The 21,690-nt window shown below is 36.1% G+C and overlaps 1 protein-coding gene across 3 annotated transcripts in view; it reads left to right on the forward strand.

Annotated features, from left to right (window-relative positions):
* The window catches only part of RAD51B (RAD51 paralog B), a 683,490-nt gene that overhangs the window by 34,099 nt on the left and 627,701 nt on the right, over window positions 1–21,690 (forward strand). For all 3 annotated transcript variants that reach the window (XM_059182417.1, XM_059182416.1, XM_059182418.1), the window contains exons 5-7: window positions 45–181; window positions 10,015–10,134; window positions 11,391–11,574. In XM_059182417.1, coding sequence (XP_059038400.1) covers window positions 45–181; window positions 10,015–10,134; window positions 11,391–11,574 — 441 coding nt within the window. The remainder of the gene's footprint in view (window positions 1–44; window positions 182–10,014; window positions 10,135–11,390; window positions 11,575–21,690) is intronic.

Consider the following 21,690-nt stretch of genomic DNA (forward strand, 5'->3'; position numbering starts at 1 on the left):
ACTTGTGATATTTATGTAACTATTTCTTTCTTTTTTTTTTTTAGATTACAGGCCCACCAGGTTGTGGAAAAACTCAGTTTTGTATAATGATGAGCATTTTGGCCACGTTACCCACCAACATGGGAGGATTAGAAGGAGCTGTTGTGTATGTCGACACAGAGTTAGCATTTAGTGCTGAAAGGTGGGAGATTTAATTCTTTTCCATTGTAATGTCCTATTTTATAACTTATTTATAGCATGTAACATTTTCAAACAGGTTAACATTTACCTTTTCTTTGTGAGAATGCAGAATGTTAGATGCTGTTTTAAATGAATTTTCCTTTTAAGATTAACACAGGAAGCGGTTTCTTTTTGTCTTTTCTATCCGTTTGTCATTGGCTTAAGTGAGATTCCTGGACAGGCTGTTTTGCAGAAAGTCAGGAAAAAAGAAGTTTAAGAAACAGAGGGAAGGATGTAAGTAGAAATGGGGAAGAGGGAAATTTAATTAAAAAAAGCAAAAACTAAGGTGCTTTGTAACTCATTTCTAGTTGAGAGTAAAATGTTAGTGAATGGAAAAGTTGCACATTTCAAAATGCATTTTGATTGAGAAGTATTTCACTTTTATCTTTGCAACAGTATGTTATTCAACATAAACACACTGATAATAAGTGTATCTGTGCTTGGAAAGGAAAGATTTCCTTATTTGGAAGGGACCTTTAACATTCTATGGGAGGCATTTGGTTATTTGGGTAATTCTGTACATCTGAAAATAAGTTTGGTCCTCCTCCTCCCCTACTCTGATTAACCTTCATGAGCAAGAGTACTTATAGGTCTGGAGACTGATTCATTTTTGTTCTTTTAGTCAAGATGTAGTATAGGTATAGTCCTTTGAGTCTGTCTAATTGTGTTAAAGTCTCTCCCTTATTTCTCTCTAAGGATATTAGTTAGATCAAAGTGTATTCGGTAACCAGATAAGTTCCAAATAGATTATTTTGCCTGGAATTTATTTTCTTTGTTCTTCTCTATTGCTTGTTATGTATTTTCAGTATATGCCATAAGTTTGTCAGCTTTGTGAGTTTGTGTTATATCTTTGTATCTTCAAAGCCAAATCTAGTGACTGACACATATTAAGTGCGCAGAAAATGTTTGATAAATGAATGGACAGGCATTACTCTCAAATTGTGAAAACCAGACACCATTTCCTACTAAAAGGAATTAGGGTTTTTGGGGAAATGGCTGCTTCTAGCACTGGTGCAGGAAATTTTTAAGTCGAGTCTGAAACATATCAGATGACAAGGAAGTTATCAAAGACCACTTAGGACTCAGGAGTCAACCTGAACAGGTTCCCACTGGCCAAAGATGAGACACACTGACCACCAGTAAGATAATAATGACAGTAGATTAAAACCTGTGAACTATGTTTAAAGTCATAAGTCTGTAATACACAGAAATGAAAAGCAGCTAATTGGCAGTATAGGAAAATTTAGAGAAGCAACTCATTCGTTTGAAAATGAGTTGAAAAAAAAGGGAAATCAAACATCTATTCTTTTTCTATATGAACTATATTACTGAGTAACAAATAGGTCTTTTTACAGGAGTATTCCAGCAATAATAAATGAAGAAGGACTGATAGAATATCATCAAATTAAAAACCCCAGCAATCTAATGGACCTAGGCATTGAATACTGTGATATAAGAAGAAATCCGTATTTTGTCCTTGTCCTGATTCTTGGCCAAAGAGCTTCTAAAACCTTTGGAGTTTCCCGAGTTAATAGAAGCGCATCATTTGTTATTCATAATCAGCCCCTTTCAAACATACCTGAGCTTATGCTAATGTGATTATTTTTGGTGGGGCCCTGGAAAGCTTCAGATGGGAGCTGGTGGCCAATCATGTGATTATAGAGAGGGGACTTTCAGCTCCACCCATTCCCCCCAACCTCTGAGGAAGGGAAAGAGACTGGTAACTGGTTAATTGCCAAAGGCCAGTGCTTTCATCAATAATGCCTATGTAATGGGATCTCTACAAAAATCTCCAAATGATAGGGTTTGGAGAGCTTTGGGTTGGTGAACACAAGGTGCTGGGAGGGTGGTGTGCCATGGAGCCCTCCCCAATCTTTTCTTGAGTTCTATCTTTTATTCTTGTAATAATTTGGTAATAGTAAGTAAAATGCCTTCCTGAGTTCTTTGCACCATTCTAGCAAAATTATTGAACTTGAGGAGGGGTGTGTGGGAACTCCTATTTTGTAGTTGCTCAGTGGGTCAGAAGTAGTAGTAGTATTAATAGTCCCAGAGGTCTAGGACTTGAGATTCAGGCCTTGATGTGGGGGGGCGGGCAGTCTTGTTGGTCTGAGCCCTTAACCTGTGGAGTCTGAGCTAACTCCTGATAGTTAAGTGTCTGATACCCAGTTGGTGTCGATAGGGAATTAAAAAATTGCTTGGTTATGGAAAACCCAAATATTTGATGTCAGAAGTATCATGAGTGACAATAGCTCATAAACATAAAGGCTTAATATCACAAAAAGAAAACTAGTCATTGTGGTACCTCCTGATGGAAGACTAGTCAAGCCTGAGTGTGATCAAGCTTTCAGATCCAACTACTAGTTTACAACATATACAGAGAAGAGAGGAACATGTTAAACAATACCAGAGAGTTGCAGTCAACAAAATCCGAACTGTGGCAAATGACAGAACAAGTGATTCTTGGAGTTAGAGTTGGAGGAGGAACCTTTGGATTAAAAGGGATTTGAAAGGTATATTGCTCTTATCACATTGTATACCTTAAACCTACACAATGTTATATGCCAGTTATATCTCAATAAAGCTGGGGAAAAAAGACATATTGGTCAGTTCCAATGTGATGAACTTATTTGGATCTTAAATAAATGGTAAAAAAAAAAACATAAGTATATGAGACCACTGGAAATCTGAACACTGAAATACATTTGATGCTAACACTGATAATCAAGACATTGTTTCACTCAGGTTGTCCAAATGAAATGTACTGTTTAAAATGCCAGTGACTAACCTTCAACAAACTAAAGGAAAGTTGGAAATGAGGTAAAATTTTAGTCCCTTTATTGGAATTATATTTCTTCCTTTTTTTTTTTTTTAAGATTTTATTTTTGAGTAATCTCTATACCCAGTGTGGGGCTCAAACTCAAAACCCCAAGATCTAGGGTTGGTTGCTCTACTGACTGAGGTAGCCAGTGCCCCTGGAATTATGTTTCATAATTTACAGGGAACCTTAATGAAGGTCATTGGAGGATAGGGGTTGAAATTTACATTGTTTTTACTTTTCTAGTCTGTTCTGCACAGGCTGGAAGAGTATGGTCATCTGGCTGCCACATGGATTGCATTCTGAGGTGTGGTGATAGGGTCAGGTGGAATCAAAAGTGCCAGTCCTCCTTCTGGAGTAGCTCCTTCTCCTTCTGGAGAGTTCGTCACGGGAGGACAGAGACTGGAGATGGCTCTGTACTGCCTGGTCCTATTTCATTTGTGCTATTACAGCTTGACCCCTATTTAGATTTATTGGGGGAAGGTTCGTTAATCAGTTAGGAAAGCTTTCTGCTGCAATACCCACAGAGCAGTGAGTAGGTGGTTGCGGGCACTGATTGGGCCAAGCATTGATGACAGGGAGACCTAATAGGGCTGGGGCATTCCCAGTCAGTGGGAAGGGAAATGCCAGCTATCTGTTTTATCAGGAAAAGAATGTTTTTCAGAATAGCTGTCTCTTTCCCTCTGTTGATTTCCTTTTCATCCTTTGGAATTGTCATGCAGATTTCTCACTGAGACACCCCTATATGCAAGGGAGAGTGAGGAAAGGAAGGGGAAAAGATTGTCATAATAAGCATGATAAGTTTCCTGGGGCTGGTTAACATTGCTGCCTGAGTAAAATTGGGATTCTCATAGTAAAGAAGTGGGAATAGATATTGGTAGGTAATTAGTAGTATCTGTCACCACTGGGATCATTTCTGGACTTAGAGAAGAGGTAACAGCATGGAAAATGAGACTCAACGAAGAATGTGTTTTAGCTTTTTGTATGCCTCTGTATGTAGCAGTGTCTTCATTTTGTGCTTACAAGCAAGCTGTCTTATTAGCACAAATGAGAACGTGAGTTGAAGGATTATTCTGAGGAAGGTTAAAGGATTTGTGTAAAGGGATGCCTGAGTGGCTCAGTCGGTTGTTTAAGTGTCCAGCCCTTGATTTTGGCTCAGGTCATGATCTCAGGGTCATGATATTGAGACTCAAATCAAGCTCTATGCTCAGCATGGATTAAGATTATCTCTCTCTCCCTATAACCTTCCCTGTCCCCCATCCCTCTCCCTCTTGCTCTTAAGAAAAGAAAACAAAACAAAAAACTCAATTTGCTTATAGAGAATTTAGGGTAAGTGATAAAAAGTGGAAAGTAATTATAATTTTTAATTTTAATAATAATTTGCAAGTTACCTTTTTTATCAAGAAGGAGGGAAAAAAACAGGAGGAGTAAATAAAACTGTAAGTTTAAAATGCATTAAAAGAAAAAGAGAACCTTGCGGGTGATGTATTTAAAAACACTTTGGAAAGATTAGTTATATATATATATATATATATATACTTTTTATATATGAAATTACACATTTATTTATATATATAAAAAGTTACTTATATATTTATTTATATATATTTTAGTTATATATATATATATGCTTTTAAAGATTATTTATTTTAGATAGAGTGGTATAGAGAGAGCATGTGCATGCACAGTGGGGAAGGGCAGAGGGAGAGGGAGAGAGAGTCCTAAGCAGATTCGGCTCCAGAGCCTGTCTTGGTGGGGCTCGATTTCATGATCCTGAGATCATGATCCAAGCCCGAGCATTGGTCACTCAACCAACTGTGCCACCAAGGCACCCCGATTAGTTTTGTTTTTTTAAAGCAATACACTAGTGCATTTTTACATATCTTTGAGAAGATAATCTAAAATAGTATGTTAAGTATGCTTGTTCACCTTAGACTAAAATTTTATCTCCAAACTAATTAGTAATTACATAATAGTAGAGTCTGGTACTAACCCTCAGGTATTCAAGGACTGCCTTGTGGAGAGAGGAATGTTAAGCAAGAAGAGTTCTGGGTCTGCCTTTCTGATTGATTCAGAAGAGTTTATATTTGTTTAACCTATTGGACTTATGCTTAAGATCTGATATGGTCTTAGACACTCTGTGCTTATATATACCTTGAGAATATGGGTAAAGGGATTAATCTAGTGACTTGTACAAAAATTTTGGCAACCGTGAGAATTCTAGTATATGAGAATTGAGGAACTACTGTCTTATCCCTGTTGGAGGTAATTAGGAAAAGATGGAACTAGAGTTAAGAATAAAGAAGGATGGTAAATAGTAATAGAGGTTTTCAATATATAATTTTGGGAGAAAAAATGGATAAAGGATGATAAAGTGGGTCTTCGAACTGCAAGTGGGTATGTGTGTGAGGCAAATTGAGGGACTGAAACAAGAGATGGGGCCCTGGACTCTGGAACGTGAGGGCTTGGGAGGTGGGATATAGGATTGGGAATTTAAGAGGTAGAAGTGGACAGTCCTGAGTTTTCATGAAATCAGAAAAGCTCTGAAAACTAGGAAGAAATATGTAGTTCCACAGGGGAGGAAGACATTAAATAATCACAAACATGAAAAATTGTAGCTATTAGAGCTCTGTGTACAAAGGAGAGATGTATGTTGTATTTTTCTGTGTGGAAACAGTGGCCAAGTTTGGATCTGAGGAGCTGCCTGTCACCTTTGAAGGTACCAGGTACCCCACAGCCAGTGCCCTCCAATCCCTAGCCAACTGTTCATAAGGTGTCAGTCTTTCTGAATCAGTGTATCAGAAGGGAGGCATGTAGTGTTAGTGGCTAGCCATGACTTTGGGTTATTAGGAAGGTTAATTGCCAGTGTGGTCTTAGGACCATTTACCTATTTGCTTGTTGGCATGAATCCAGGATCTTTGATGTGAGGCAAACAATAGAGAGAGAGAGAGAGAGAGAGATGTTTTTTAGGATGGTTTCATGAGTCTGGGTAGGTTTCACCTTGGTCTAATTTTAGCTGCCTTATCATTTGTGAATCTAGGCGAATTAGTGGGAAGATCTTGAAGAGGTTCTAAGAAATGGAATTCATAAGTACTTTTAAAAAAAACTTTGGAATTATCTGGAATCTGTAAAGGACTAATAGATTCACATTGTTATATTTATATCACACTGTTGAACAAATACATACTGAATTAATGAACAGGAAAATATTACATATGTATAAGAAGCTTTGAGAAACCATAAACTTCTATTTCAGCACATGTATGATGCTATATTTCAACTAGAATTTTGGAGAACTTTTTTTTTTTTTTTTTACATTAAGCATGTGTTTTATTTCAAGTTGTCATGTGGTCGCTAATGTAAAGCATTTAAATTTCCTTTTATACAAGAGCTGTGAAGTAACAGGGGGAACTAATAACAAAAACCTGGAACGAATCCAGTCTTCTCCACTTCAGTGAATGGTAATTCCATTCCTCCAGATGCTCATCCAATTAGTCAAGAAATTCCTTCAGCTTTTGAACTATACATTAAGATCAGGTCTTTCTAATCAGCTGAGCTCTTCCCCAGGTCAAGTCACTATCATCTTTCTTATCTGGATTACTGTACTAGCTGGTCTTGTTTTGACCTGTGCCCCATGTACAGCCCCTTTTCCATCTGATAGAGTGATTCTGGAAAGAAAAAAAAAGTCAGATTGTGTCAGTTCTGCTTCCAGGTTTCTTAGTTCACTAAGTAATACCTAAACAAAATACCACAGTCCTAAGGATCTTACGTGATCCTGGCCCCTGGCTAACACTCTGACTTTATTTCCTTTTTAATTAATTAATTTTTTAGAAAGATTTTTATTTATTTATTTGAGAGAGAGCTAGAAGAAGCACATGCAGTGGGGAGGGGCAATGCAGAGGGAGAAACAGGCTCCCAGCTGAGCAGGGAGCCCTATGTGGGACTCCATCCCAGTACCCTAGCAGAGGCTTAACCCACTGAGCCACCCAGGCATCCTGACTTTATTTCCTTTATTTGTTTCCTACGTTCCAGCTACATTAGCCTCCTTGTTTGTTATTCCTTGATTACCCCAGGCACTTCTTATATATAATTCTCTTTTCCTATTGTCTCTTCCACTGGATATCAAATGGTTCATTTTCTCATCTTTTAAACCATTGCTCAAATTCACCTCATTGAAGAGGCTTTCCCAGGCCACTTTACATAAAATAGCACTTGCTTCCATCTTTCACAATCTATTCCCTCATTCTGATCCATTTTTCTTTAGAGCACTTAGTACCTGATGTATAAAGTATATTTGTTTGTCTCTCTCAGTAGACCATAAAAGTTCCATGAGGGAAGTTTTTTGCTGTTTTTGTTGTTCTTGTCCTTTGTCACATCCTTAGCACCTAGAATGGTGCCTGGCATAGAGTGGGTCCTCGATAAATATGTATTTTAAAAAAATATTTATTTGAGAGAGAGAGTTAGTGAGAGGGGGAGGGAGAGAGAAGCTGAAGTAGACTCCACATTGAGCACAGAGCCTGATGTGGGGCTTGATCCCACAACTGGGAGATCATAACCAAGAGTTGGATGCCTAACCAACTGACCCACCCAGGCGTCCCTCAATAAATATGTTTTGAATGAATAAATCTTCAGTGCATACTTGAAAAGAATACTTTTTATGAAAAAGATGTCCACTAGATGGCACTGCTTTCAAACTTTATGTAAAAGTGAGGCTCTCTTCTGTTGTTACTCCAGCTAGGAAAGATCTTTGTGATGAAGATTGTCACAAGAAATTGCTATAATTAGTGTGAGGCATATAGATACTACATGTGTATTTGGTTTATGATTTATATATATTTTTAGATGTTTTTTCTAAAACACAAAATACTTGGAGAAACTGATTATAGAAAGCATATTGGTATATAAATAACCATTTGATACAGTTATTTTGCCTGGCAACTGTGAATAAAGTCACTTTGTGTTCATACATTGACCACCTTCCTTCTGAGGGGACTTAATGGAATGAGAGAGCAGTAATAAGTTCCAGAGCTTTTTACCACTCAAGGCACCAGTGGAAATTCAGCCTAGTGTTGAAGGCAGAAAATTATTATTCTGTCATTTGTTCAGTTGTTGTTGCCAATGAGTTAGGTACTCACTGATTGAGGTAAGTACTCAGTACCTAATCAACCGGGCATCCAATTTTGAAAAACTTCCATGTTTCTGGCTGATGTGGCCACACCTATCTTATTAAAAATCAGTGAGTCCCAAGCATCAGAGTTTTTAGCTGACTTCCCTGACCAGCTCCAAACTCAGCAAATAGTTGTCCTAATCAAGAAATTTACACATTTTCCTCCAATCCTTAAAATGTGCCTGTCCTGCCCATGCCAGTGTCATCTCATTTTTTCCTGCTTTCATCGCTTACCTCATTTCCTCTGCTATTCCACCCTGTGTCTCTCTCTCATGCACTTCCTCTGAATGCTCACTTGATCCATTTTGTTCTCAGTCTTTACACATTTTTTGGTAATTTTTCCTTTTCCTGTTCAACCTATTGATGCCTTTCCCTGCCCCCAATTGTTCAAAATATACTTTAAAAATATTATTGATCAGTTTTCTCTTTCTATTTTAGATTTTTCTTTTTCATTTCTGATTATAATATATGTGAGGAATTTATTTTGTTAATCTTTTTAGCGTTCTCAGCCTCTTCTTGGGACTCATTAACTAATATCTAGAAATGAAAACACTATTCTTTGTACTTTTGTGTCCTTATTTATTTATTTATTATTTTTTTAAAATGGTTTTATTTATTTATTTGACAGACAGAGATCACAAGTAGGCCGAGAGGCAGGCAGAGAATGAGAAGGAAGCAGGCTCCCTGCCAAGCAGAGAGCCCGATGTGGCGCTCAATCCCAGGACCCTGGGATCATGACCTGAGCCAAAGGCAGAGGCATTATTTAACCTACTGAGCCACCCAGGTGCCCCTGTACTTTTGCGTCTTTGAATGGAACATAAAGTATAGGGTGATTTTTGTGTTTATAGGCCTTCCTCCCAGTCATCCTTAGATGGTTAAGTATCAGGCTGGATAAAGTATCATTTTAAATAGGAGGCAGTTATACTCAAAGATTTATACTTTTTTATATTTTTAACAGAAACATTTGAAGTTTCTAGTACTGAGCTCCATGTCTTAAGCTGTTAATGATGATACTTGCATCTGTTTGGCCTTGTCACTCTCTTACACTTGGCCTACCCCATGCATTAGAGCTGGCTTTGAGTTCAGAATGTAGAAAATCCTTTTTTATCCACTAAAGAAATATTAGACAACATTTATTTGTTCAGAAGATAATTCCCTGGGGAGGGGTGAGGTAACAGATGGTGGAGGAGTAGGGACCTAAGGATCATCTAGTCCCAGGAATTCAGCTAGGGAGTTATCAAACCATTCTGAGCACCTACAAACTCAACAGGAGATTGAGGAAAAGAATAGCAGCAATTCTATGAATGGAAAATAATGTCCTGTTTACAAAGAAGTTATTAGATAGCATTTGTTTTTTATATATTACATTTTAATTTAGAAAGCACGTTTTTCTGTTCTGAGACATGGAGACTTAATGATCTTTGATAGTTAGAATGATAATATTATATATTTGTTCAAATATATTTCTTTCATTTGGGATGAAATAACTTTCTTATTTACTAAACATATCTTACAGCTGCTAGTCAAATTATCACTTATTAAAAAGCATATCTATTCCTAGAAAGATAACCCTCAGATACATTGTTGCTTACTTGATCTTAAATGAGATCTGAGAGCCCTTGCTGGTCTCATGCTCTGGCTGCTGACCTCTTTTAGTGCTTATAAAGGAAGGTTTATTTTGCTTATACCTCCTCTATTTTTGTTCCAGTGTTATAGCTTATGAGTTTCCTAAGTAAAATTCATTAGAAGTTCAGCATTATGGCCTTAAATATCATTAGTTATTTTCACTTTTGTTATTTTTTCTCCCATACAGACTGGTTGAGATAGCAGAATCTCGTTTCCCCAGATATTTTGACACTGAAGAAAAATTGCTTTTGACAAGCAGTAAGGTTCATCTTTATCGGGAACTCAGCTGTGATGAAGTTCTACAAAGGTATGCTGCTTTAGATTTTTGTATTTTAGTAATACTTTGAAGATTTATTTTTTGTTTTTTATGTTTTCAGCTGAGTGAAAAAAGTTTCTACATAGGTATTAGGGTTATGGGAAATAATTATTTCAGAGTTCTTTATTTGCTACATCCTATTGGATGAAATTTGTTTTTAAAAATGAAAACATACTGAATGAGTGAAATGTTTTAGATTTAATTTTTTTTTAAAGATTTTATTTATTTATTTGAGAGAGAGAGAGAATGAGAGAGAGAGAGAGCATGAGAAGGGGGAGGGTCAGAGGGAGAAGCAGACTCCCACCAAGCAGGGAGCCTGATGCAGGACTCGATCCTGGGACTCCAAGATCATGACCTGAGCTGAAGGCAGTCGCTTAACCAACTGAGCCACCCAGGCGCCCCTAGATTGAATTATTTAAGGGGTGTATTATTATCTATTTTCCATTAACAGGTTACCCCCCAAATTCAACAGCTTAAAACAGCAAACATGTATTATCTTACATAGTAGCAGAGGCTTAGGTATCTGGGAGTGGTTTAGTTGAGTGTTTCTGGCTTGGGGTTGCACAAGAGGTTGCAGTCAAGCTGTTGGTCAGGGTTGTGGTCATCTCAAGCCTCAAACGGGGCTGGAGAATCTTGGAGAATTCCAGGGTCACTTGTGTAGTTGGCTGGAAGGCCTCCCTTCCTTGCTGGCTATTGGCCAGAGTCCTCTGTTCTTCACCATGTGGGCCTCTGCATCAGGCTGTTAATAGCATGGCAACCTGTCTCCCTGAGACAGAGTGATCTGAGAGAGGGGGCAAGTGAGAGAGAGCCCAAGATGGCAGGCGTAGTCTTTGGTAACTTACTCTTAGAAGTGACATATCATCATTTTATCATATACTGTTGGTTATATAGACCAACCCTGGTAAATGTGGGAGGGGGCTGCACAAGGCTGTCAGTACAAGGTGGGAGTAAATGGGGACCATTTCGGAGTTGGGCTAGGGAAAGCAGTTTCATCCTAAAATTAGCAGTATCATAGGAGAACCGGAGAATGAAATTAAATGAAAACATTTTGGTGCATTTTCAAAAAGAGTGCTGTATGTATTGAAGGGCAGGACATAAGTTATGATTATTGAATACTAGCAATCATTACTGTAACTTAGGGAAGAACAATTTGTTATCATTGTTTTTAAGTTGGTTAATCTTTGCAATACCCTGTTTTATATTATATCTTAAATTTATCTACTGTTTTGCAAATTCTGCTTTTCTAGGATTGAATCTTTGGAAGAAGAAATTATTTCAAAGGGAGTTAAACTTGTAATTATTGATTCTGTTGCTTCTGTGGTAAGAAAGGAGTTTGATACACAACTTCAAGGCAACCTGAGAGAAAGAAACAAGTTCTTGGCAAGAGAAGCATCCTCCTTGAAGTATTTGGCTGAGGAATTTTCAATCCCGGTAAGTTTTTTCTTTTTCTCTCTTTTTCCCTTGTTCTTTGTTTTCTTTTATGTCAGGTTCACTGACTTATAATATCAGCTAATATAAATAGAAGAAAATGTAAAACAGATGATGTGTTAAAGGTAGCATGGTCTAATTGCTATAGTAAACATCACCATCTTCTTAAATTCATTCATCTATTGAGATTATATTTTTCACAGTTGGAGTCTGAAGCAGAATTAAATGTTGTTTGTAAAAGTTCCTGTATAGCCAGTCAGTACTTTTCTCCATCTCATTGTTGATTCTTTATGTACATTTTGAATTACTTTTGTCACATCGAGGTAAATATTAACTATTAAAACTACATGAAATTGCCTATGTCTATTTCTGTAGTTTCTTCTATGGCAGTATTTGTCAGTTTTATAAATATTTTTGATTTAGATATTATGCTATTATGGTCGGTACTGTCTTGTACTCTGTAGGATTTGGTTTGCTCCAAATGGCCAGAGGTTGACTATCACATGTTATATTGGGGGTGATAGTAATGGAAGTGTCAGTAAGGGGATCTTGGACGATGACTGTTGACCCCACTTTCCATAGTGGGGACTGTGATGAGTAAATCTGAAGATGCAGGTATCTTGCAAATGTTTGTAGTGGGTAAGCTACAAGGTTTAAGTGCAGACTGATGGCTTTCCCAGTAGCAGTGTGTAGGAGAGTTCTGCTTATTCTGCAGCCTCAACAGCATTTTGTATTGTCAGGCTTTTCAATTTCAGCCAGACATCATCTCAACAGAAGACAAGAAAATTCCTTAAACTGAGATAAGATTTAGTTATGATTTTATAATTTTTAGATTCGTGTTTTGGAAAATTAAAAGATTGGATCTTTGTAATGTGTACCAAGATGGTAAACTACCACACAGCCTTTGTGATTTATAAGCCCAAGCAAGAAGTCAAGGAGGAAAATGTGGCATATAAAAAGTTCTACATTTCTTAATGGCTTCTTAATTCATATTTTGGATTATATGATGTAATTGCTGGTGAAGTCAAAGGCTGTAAAGTTTATCCCCGATGACGCTCATCTTTTAAATTTTATTGTAGTTGGTTAAAATGATAAATCCAAATCCATGTTTTCCCTGGCCAAGGGAATTAGAAAAATATTTTGTAGGGTTACTTGATTGTTTGGAAAATTTAAGTATGTATACTTATTTTATTAATTCATGCTGGTTGTTGACTTAATCCTATGTAAAATGTAAAAATTCACTTTTTAAAAGTTGTATTTGTTTGCTTTTAAAAAGTAGTTGTAGGCTAATATTTTTCAGTTTTTTTCTGAGGTAATTTATTTTCCTGAGTGAGAAAAGGGCTCTGCTTTTCTTTGTTTTTATTAGTGCCCTCTGAAAGATTAGGTACTTATTTCCATATCTCTCTGTTTTTGCCTTTGTTTTTCTCTTTAGAGATAAAAGTACAGGTGTAATATGCACTTCTGTAACACAAGATAGTAGTAGTTTTTGTGAAAATTAGTATTAGTTTTAGAAGGATTTTGAAAAATAATTCCTTTGGGAAGTGTGGGAATTTCGTAGCCTAATTCCCACATTTAAATGAAAAAATCATGAACTTCTAAGTTTTTAAGCTGTGCTTTGAATAGGTGACTAGACATGGACTAACTAGCTGAAAATAATATGTCGCTATGTAATTTATTATCCCTTTCAAAATCGCAGACCATGTGCCTCTTTATAGTTTCTCAAACATTCCAACAAACTTTCCCCCTTCAAAAGTGTTATTTCTCAGTCTGAAATATTTCCCCTCTAAATATCCATATGATTTCTTCTTTCCTGTCATCTTATTAATGAGGACTTTCCTGACCATGTAAGTATTAACCACATTCCCTGCCTCCCCATCTCCCTGTATGCTTTGTTTCTTCATTGCACTTTCACCCTCTAGCATGTTATATATTTATGTTGATTGTCTCCTCCACCCCACAGAGCGGTCACAAGGACTGTCTACTTTCTTCACTACTTTATTCTCAGCAGCAGAAACAGTGCTTAACACAGAGTAGGTACTCAGTAAATATTTTCAAATGTATGAATTGCAGATACTGCTTTTTTCCTTGGACTTCAGTTAGTCTTCTATATATTGGCACTGTACTTAAGTTTTTAATATTTTCTCTTACCTTTATTTTGATCCTATCTTTAATATTGTTTATTATTTCTAATAGTAATAATATACAATATTAGGTAGCAGAATGTCTTATCATATAGGAGCTGTACTCAGATTACACTGGCATCTTACAGGAAGAAAAAGAGTTCTTAAGATTCTTAAGCTTGGGAACGTCTTTAGAGATCTATATAGTGTCAGAAAGCCAGGAAGTAGACAAGATTCTATTTCAGTTTAGTAGAACTATGGTAGATGAATGTCTGATGGCCTCTGAGGAGTAGGCAGGAAGCCAAGCATTCTAGTCTGCCCTCTGGCTGTGAATCTGAGATGGTGGACTGGGTCAGGACCATGCCTGGGACTTTGACACTCTGGATATCATTTCATTCAAATAAGACCAAAGAGTAAAATCACCTTAGGTGATGGGATGAGTACTTAACTGAATTTTAAAATTCCTTTTCAGTGAACATGCAATACTTTTAGTAATGGGGAAAAGCTTAAAAGTGTAATCTATACTTAATTTTGATTGCCACATTACATATGCTTGTATATGTTTTTATGCAAGGATGCCTGCATGCATGAAGATTTTAATATTCTCTCTTTGTGATTGATTAAATAGACAAACTCTTAGCAAATTAAATCCAGAAAGTCAGAAGACTTGAAAAACGTAGCCAGCTTGATCTAATTGACATTTACAAAATGTTCCACTCACTTTTTGCAGAAAATGTATTTCTTTCAAGTCCACATGAGATATTCACCAAGATAGACAGTATTCTGGGCCATAAAATAAAACTCAATAGATTTAAAAGGTTGAAATGATACAATGTATGTTTTTTGACCCACAGAAAGAATTAAATTAGAAATCAGTAATACATGTCTGTAAAAATCCCCAAATATTTGGTAATTAAGCAGAACACTTCTAAATAACCTATGTGTTGAAGAGCAAATCACAAGAGAACTTAGAAAATATTTTCAAGTAAATCAAAATGGAAATACAACATATCAGAATTTGTGGAATGCGGCTAAGTCAGTACTTACAGGGAAATTTATACAGTTAAATGCTTATGTGAGAAAGAAAGATTACAAATCAATAATCTAAGCTTGTAAGAACTAGAAAAAGAACAAATTAAACCCAACATAAATGGAAGGAAGGAAATCATAAAGAGCAGAAATCAATGTAATTGAAAACAAAAACAATGGAGAACAAAAATCAGTGAAGTAAAATGCTAGTTCTTTGAGAAGACCAATAAAATTAATAAGACTTTACTCAAACTGACCAGGAGAAAAAGAAAAAACAAATTAGTAATATCAGGAATGAAAGGGGGGGATATCCTTATAGATCCTATAGACATTAAGTGATATTAAGAGAATGTTAGAAATAGCTTTATTCCATTAAGTTTGATAGCTGAGATGAAATGAACAAATGCTTTGAAAGACACAGAATACTTACTGAGAAAGAAATAGATAACTTAAATCATCCTATATCTGTTAAAAAATTGAATTTGTAGTTAAAAATCTCACAAAGAAAACCCTAGGTCCAAATGGTTTTACTGGTAATATCCACCAAACATTTAAAGGAGAAATACCTATTCCATACAAGCCTCTCAGAAAATTTACAAGAAAACTACAGATCAATGTCCATTATAAAAATGAACACAGACATCCTTAACAAATATTAGCAAATTAAATCCAGCAATAAATAAGAAGTGACTGAGTGGAGCTTATTTCAGGAATGCAAGGTAGATTTTGAATGCAACATTAAAATATAAAATCCATCACATCAACATATTAATAAAAAATCATCTCAGTAGATGCAGGAAAGAAAACCAGTCAACAAAATTCATCAGCTGTTCATGATGAAAACTCTCAACAAAGCAGGAGTAGAAGAGAACTTTCTCCACTTGATAAAGGTCATTTACAAAAACTTTCAACTAACATCATACTTAACTTATACTTAGTGGTAAAATACTATCCTTCTTCTCAAGATTGGGAACAAGGATAAGATAGCCCAGTCTTACCATTTCTAATCAGCAGTGTGCTGTAGATACTAGCCAACACAATATGGCAAGAAAAATAATTGAAGTACATTCAGATTAGGAAAGAAGAAATAAGACTGTCTTATTCATAGATCATATAATTTTAGTAGAAAACCCAAAGATTCTACACAAAAAAAGAAAGCTACTAGATCTAACAAGTGATTTTGTGGGATATGGGTTATACAGAAATCACTTGTTTTTCTATATGCTAGTAATGAGCAATTGGAAATGGAAATTGAAAACCTGTAACTTTTAATGAGAGTACCAAGAACATGAAATACTTAGTGAAAATATGACAAAATATATGTAATATTTTAATGCTGAAAAGTAAAGAACATTCAGGAGAGAAATCAAAGAAGACCTAGATAAATGAAAACATATCATGCTTATGGATTGAAGATTCAATACTGTCAAGATGTCATTTCTTTCCAAATGACTGTATTTAACACACATCCCAATCAAAATCCCAATAGGCTTTCTGGTAGAAATCAACAAGTCGACTGAAATTTATGTGGAAGAGCAGAAGATTGAGAATAGCCAAAACAATTTATAAAAAGAGGAATATAGAGGACTTCCACTCTCTGAATTCAAGACTTATTATAAAGCCACAGTAAATAAGACAGTGTTATATTGGTGATAGGGTAGATTCCTAGATCAGTGGAAAAGAATAGAGAGTCCAGAAAATAAGTAGATTATAGTCTGTTAATTTTGAACAAAGAAGGTAAGGTAATAATGGAAAAGGGATAGTTTTTCAACAAGCGGTGCTGGAACAATTGGATATCTGTTTGTAAAAAAACAAAACTTGACTAATTCTTCACACCATTACATAAACCTAATTCCAAATGGATCATCCATTGTAACATAAAACCTAAAACATAAAACTATGAAACTTCTAGAAGAAAACACAGGAGAAAAATCTTTGTCAATTTGAGCAAGGCAAAGATTTCTTAGTGATAAAAAAACATGAACTGTAAAGTATCTGAACACTTCCACCCTCTGCAGATATTCTTTTTTTTTTTTTTTTTTTTAAAGATTTTATTTACTTATTTGACAGAGATCACAAGTAGGCAGAGAGAGAGGGGGAAGCAGGCTCCCGGCCAAGCAGAGAGCCCAATGTGGGACTCGATCCCAGCACCCTGGTATCATAACCTGAGCCAAAGGCAGAGGCTTAACTCACTGAGCCACCTAGGTGCCGCCTCTGCAGATATTCTTAAGAAAATGAAGAGACAAGCCACAGACTGGCAAGTGAATATTTGTATAACTTATATGTTAAAGGACTGGTAGCTAGAAATACAAAGAACTATGAAAACTCAGTAATAGTTTAATTTTTTAAATGGGCAAAAGATGAGCAGTCAAATGCTCAACCACTGAGCTATATCCCTTGGGCAAAAGATGTGAATAAACACTTCAAAGAAGATATACAAATGGCACATAAGCACATGGAAAGATGCTTAATCATTAGTTCTTAGAGAAATGCAAATTAAAGTCATAATGAAATACTGCTATACACCTATTAGAATGGTTCAAAAACCAAATCTAAAACCCTGACTTTGCCGGATGCTGATGAGGGTGGGGAGCATCTCTGACTCTCATCCATGCTGATGGAAACGCTAAATGGTGTAGCCAGTTTGGAAGGCACTTTGGCAGTTTTTTAAAAGTTAAACATTTTAATTATGGGACCCAGCAGTCTTTTTCCTAGGTCTTCTTCTTCTTTTTTTTTTAATGCAAAGAAATTATGTTCCTGCAAAAATCTTCATGGGAACGTTTTTAGTACCTTTATTCACTATAGTCAAAGACAACAAACAACAAATATTTATCAGCTGGCGAATGGATAAATTCATATTCAAGTAATGGAATATTCATATAGCAGAATACCACTTAGCAATAAAAACGAACAGACTGCTAATATAAACAAAAAGGATGAGTCTCAAAAGCACTGTATTAAAGGAAAGAAGCCAGACTCAAATGGGTACATTTTATGTGATTTGTTTTATGACATTCTGCGAAGGACAAAGCTATGGAAGTGAGAATCAGGTTTGTGGTTTCAGTGGCTCTGAATGGGAAGGTGAGATTGATTGTGAGTGGGTATGAGGAAACTTTTTGGCATGATGGGAATGGTCAGTATCTTTTTTTTTTTTTTAAGATTTTATTTATTTATTTGATAGAGATCACAAGTAGGCAGAGAGGCAGGCAGAGAGAGAGGAGGAAGCAGGCTCCCCACTGAGCAGAGAGCCCGATGCAGGGCTCCATCCCAGGACCCTGGGATCATGACCTGAGCCAAAGGCAGAGGCTTTAACCCACTGAGCCACCCAGGCGCCCTGGAATGGTCAATATCTTGATTGTGGTGTGGCTATATGAATTAAGTCTGTTGAAACTCAGAACTGTACACCCAAACAGGGCGTGTTTTTAAAATTATGTGTTAATTTTTCCTTAAGGAACAGAAACAAAAAGCAAATGAAGCATTTATGCCAGAGGATTTCTTATGATTCAGAACTTGCTTCTCTGATATTAAGTTTCTGTTACCTAAAGGAAAAGAGAATTAATTACTAAGTGTGTTTAATCACTTTTTTAAAAGTTTATTTCATTTATTTATTTATTTATTTATTTTAAGTTTATTTCAGTAGTTCAAGCTTTGGCCTAACAGCCTTCTTTTTTAAAAAAATTGCTGTTGTCTTCAGCATTTAAGGGACAATATCAAGTTGTTGAAGTTTTATTTCATGTTTTATTATTCTAGCTTCAAAATCAGTTTCATAGATTTTTTTCCAGTTGACTTATAGGAGCAAGTTGCTGAAGACTTATAGGTAAGAAACATAATCCAATCGATCCTTAGTCTCTGCTAATTCTTCTTTCTGAAACATGTCTTCCTTTTCTTTTTTTTAAAACTATTATCTTTGTCTATAAAGTTAATCATATTTGGACAGTTTGTGAATACTGCCAGCACATTAAACAACTGCCGGAAATATAGTAATCCTTAATGGAAATGTGGAGGCAAATTTCTAAAAAGCTGAAATGTCTCAATTTGAGTTAAGATAGTTTTAACCTCAAAAATTAAATCAGTAACTTGTAATTTAAATTCATGACTTCTTTCTGGAGATTATTTATTTACTTATAGGCATGTTAAGGAGAAACATCGTCCCTCAGGGTTGAAGAAAAACTGATCTCTCAAGGGCTTCTTTTGTTCTTTCTTCATTCGTGTTGTATAACAAGATCTTATGATCCCAACTGAGTGTTAGATCTAGATACTTTATGAGTTTTGTGGAAAGTCACAAAAAGAAGCTCTCTGGAGTAGAATATACTCCATATACTATATATAGAATATACTCTTTACTAACTTTTTTCTTTTTTAATGGGATGAAGAAGATACTGTATATAGCTGTAAAATACTAAATTTTAGGGACTTTTAAGGCCCCCAAAGATGTTGAAGCTCTGACATTTGGTGGCATTGGTGACTTGGTCCTCTTTCAAAGTTTTGAGATGTTCAGGTGGTAACTTAGGAGAATATCCAGAGCATGTGTGGGCTACAGAAGACCAAGGCAGGGCCATTTACTCTCTGACATTTTGTTATACTAACGTGTTTTTAAAGCTTCTTACGACTGATCACACTAAGGACTTAGCTTTCTCTTTTATGTTGTTTGTGAAATATTTGATTGATTTCACATATTTAGGACACTAATAAAGTATATCATTATATTTTAAGCTTTAGTTCATGTTCTTGTCTTATTTTTTGTTTGTTTATTTATTTTTTAAGAGAGGGAGAGGGTGGGAGGGGCAGAAGAACAGGGAGAGAGACAATCCTAAAACCAGGCTCCATGCCCAGCAGGGAGTCTCATGGCTGGATCTCACAACCCTGAGATAATGACCTGAGACAAAATCAAGAGTCTGATAACTGGCTGAGCCACCCAGGTGCCCCTCACGTTCCTGTCTTTTTTTTTTTTTTTTTAAAGATTTTATTTGACAGAGAGAGATCACAAGTAGGCAGAGAGGCAAACAGAGAGAGAGAGGGGAGGAAGCAGGCTTCCTGCTGAGCAGAGAGCCAGATGTGGGACTCGATCCCAGGACCCTGAGATCATGACCTGAGAGCCGAAGGCAGAGGCTTTAATACACTGAGCCACCCAGGTGCCCCTCATGTTCCTGTCTTAAAACAAAATGGTAGATACAAGTTTTCAATAGACACATGGTCTATTTTTACTACTTATTTGAAATGTTTCCATAATTATTTAATTTCTTGGCATTTCATAGACTTCATGATTCCTCTAAAAGTTTAGGTAATAGAGAATAACACTCACATTCATCCCCTTGCTATTACTGGGATGCCTTAATCCTGTGCACATGTTAGATGTATTTGACTAGATCCATTTATTTCATTGTCTACATAAGAAGACTAGTTGCTTCAATGTGGGTGGACTTAGAGCCTTGAAAAGGGGTAAACTTGTACTATGCTAAGTGTAGTCAAATTAGGAAGCATTAATTTCATAATATGGCCAACCTAGGAAAACCAGTATTGAAAAAACACATAGTGTCCATAAGCCTGGTGTATCTAATTTATTGATATTGTTATAAGAGACATAAACAATTGCTCAGAGAATATGCAGTAGAGACAAGTCTGATGGAAACACCAAATTGGATTTTTGCTGCCAATTACACTGCTGCAAATTCCAACAACCACCACACTGTGGTGCAGTCCTATATTCTAGCCCTTTTCCTCTAACAAGAAACAGCTCATTAACACCATTTCAGCAAATTTATATTCATTTATTTCATCTTATGTCTCCGGTTCATTTACATTTCAAGTCTTATCTCTTCTTGCTGAAGGGAAAGCACTCTCTTCTTCACTGATACCCAAAGTGGTGTTTTCATATGGTGGACTTAAGATGATACATTGAGGTATTGTAATAAAACACTGGAAACATCCATATTTACTTTTTATCTCTAAAACTTTTATTTTATATATGTTTTTAAATGTATATAAAGCATTAGGACAGTAGAGTTCTATATGCCTTAATAAAGACACATGAGGGGTAAATTTTGTTTGATGCATGGTCACTAGTGGCAGCCACTGCTCTGGTTCATGGAATTTCAAGTAAGCAAGTAGAGAGGACACACACACACACACAGAGCTCTTAATGTCCCCCCCCCTTTTTTTAAATGTCTGTGGAGGCTGTCTCTGAAAAATCAAATTATGCCAAAACTTACCACAAAGGTAGTTATTATTTGCTAGAGGGTTTTGGGTGAGAATTTTTCTTCTCACAAACTTTTACAATATTCAAAGAATTATAGTTTACCGTAGTTTTTAGCATAGTGTTTGGAGTTAAATGGACCAGATTAGAGTTCAGACTCCTCCATTTACTACCTGTATAACTGTAACTTAACTTTTATATCTTTGTTTCCTAATGTATAAGGTGGGACTTGCCCAACTTTTTTTTTTTTTTTTAAGATTTTATTTATTTATTTGACAGAAATCACAAGTAGGCAGAGAGGCAGGCAGAGAGAGAGAGGGAAAAAGCAGACTCCCTGATGAGCAGAGAGCCTGATGCGGGTCTCGATCCCAGAACCCTGAGATCATGACCTGAGCCAGAGGCAGGCGCCCCTTGCCCAACTTTAAAATAGTGGTATAGTGATAGTCTTCGATAGATTCCTAGAAAAGTTAGAGTATGGGGCACTTGGCTGACTCAGTCAGAGGAGCATGAGACTCAGGGTTATGAGTGTGAGCCTCATGTTAAAGATAGAGATCACTTAAATAAATAAGCTTTAAAAAAAACCCCAAAACTTAGAGGATGATACTTACAAATTGTTTTTTCTCCTGATGGTAGAAACTTGTTCTTTTGAATGAAATTAAATAATTAGCACAGAGCCTCACATATAGCTTAACAAATGATCAGTTGAAAAATGCTGTAAGCTTATAACTTAATATTTAACACCTTCATTTTACAGCGGAGAGAATCTTATTATCTCTC

The sequence above is a fragment of the Mustela lutreola genome, chromosome 7, assembly GCF_030435805.1.
Source record: "Mustela lutreola isolate mMusLut2 chromosome 7, mMusLut2.pri, whole genome shotgun sequence".
Taxonomy (NCBI): domain Eukaryota; kingdom Metazoa; phylum Chordata; class Mammalia; order Carnivora; family Mustelidae; genus Mustela; species Mustela lutreola.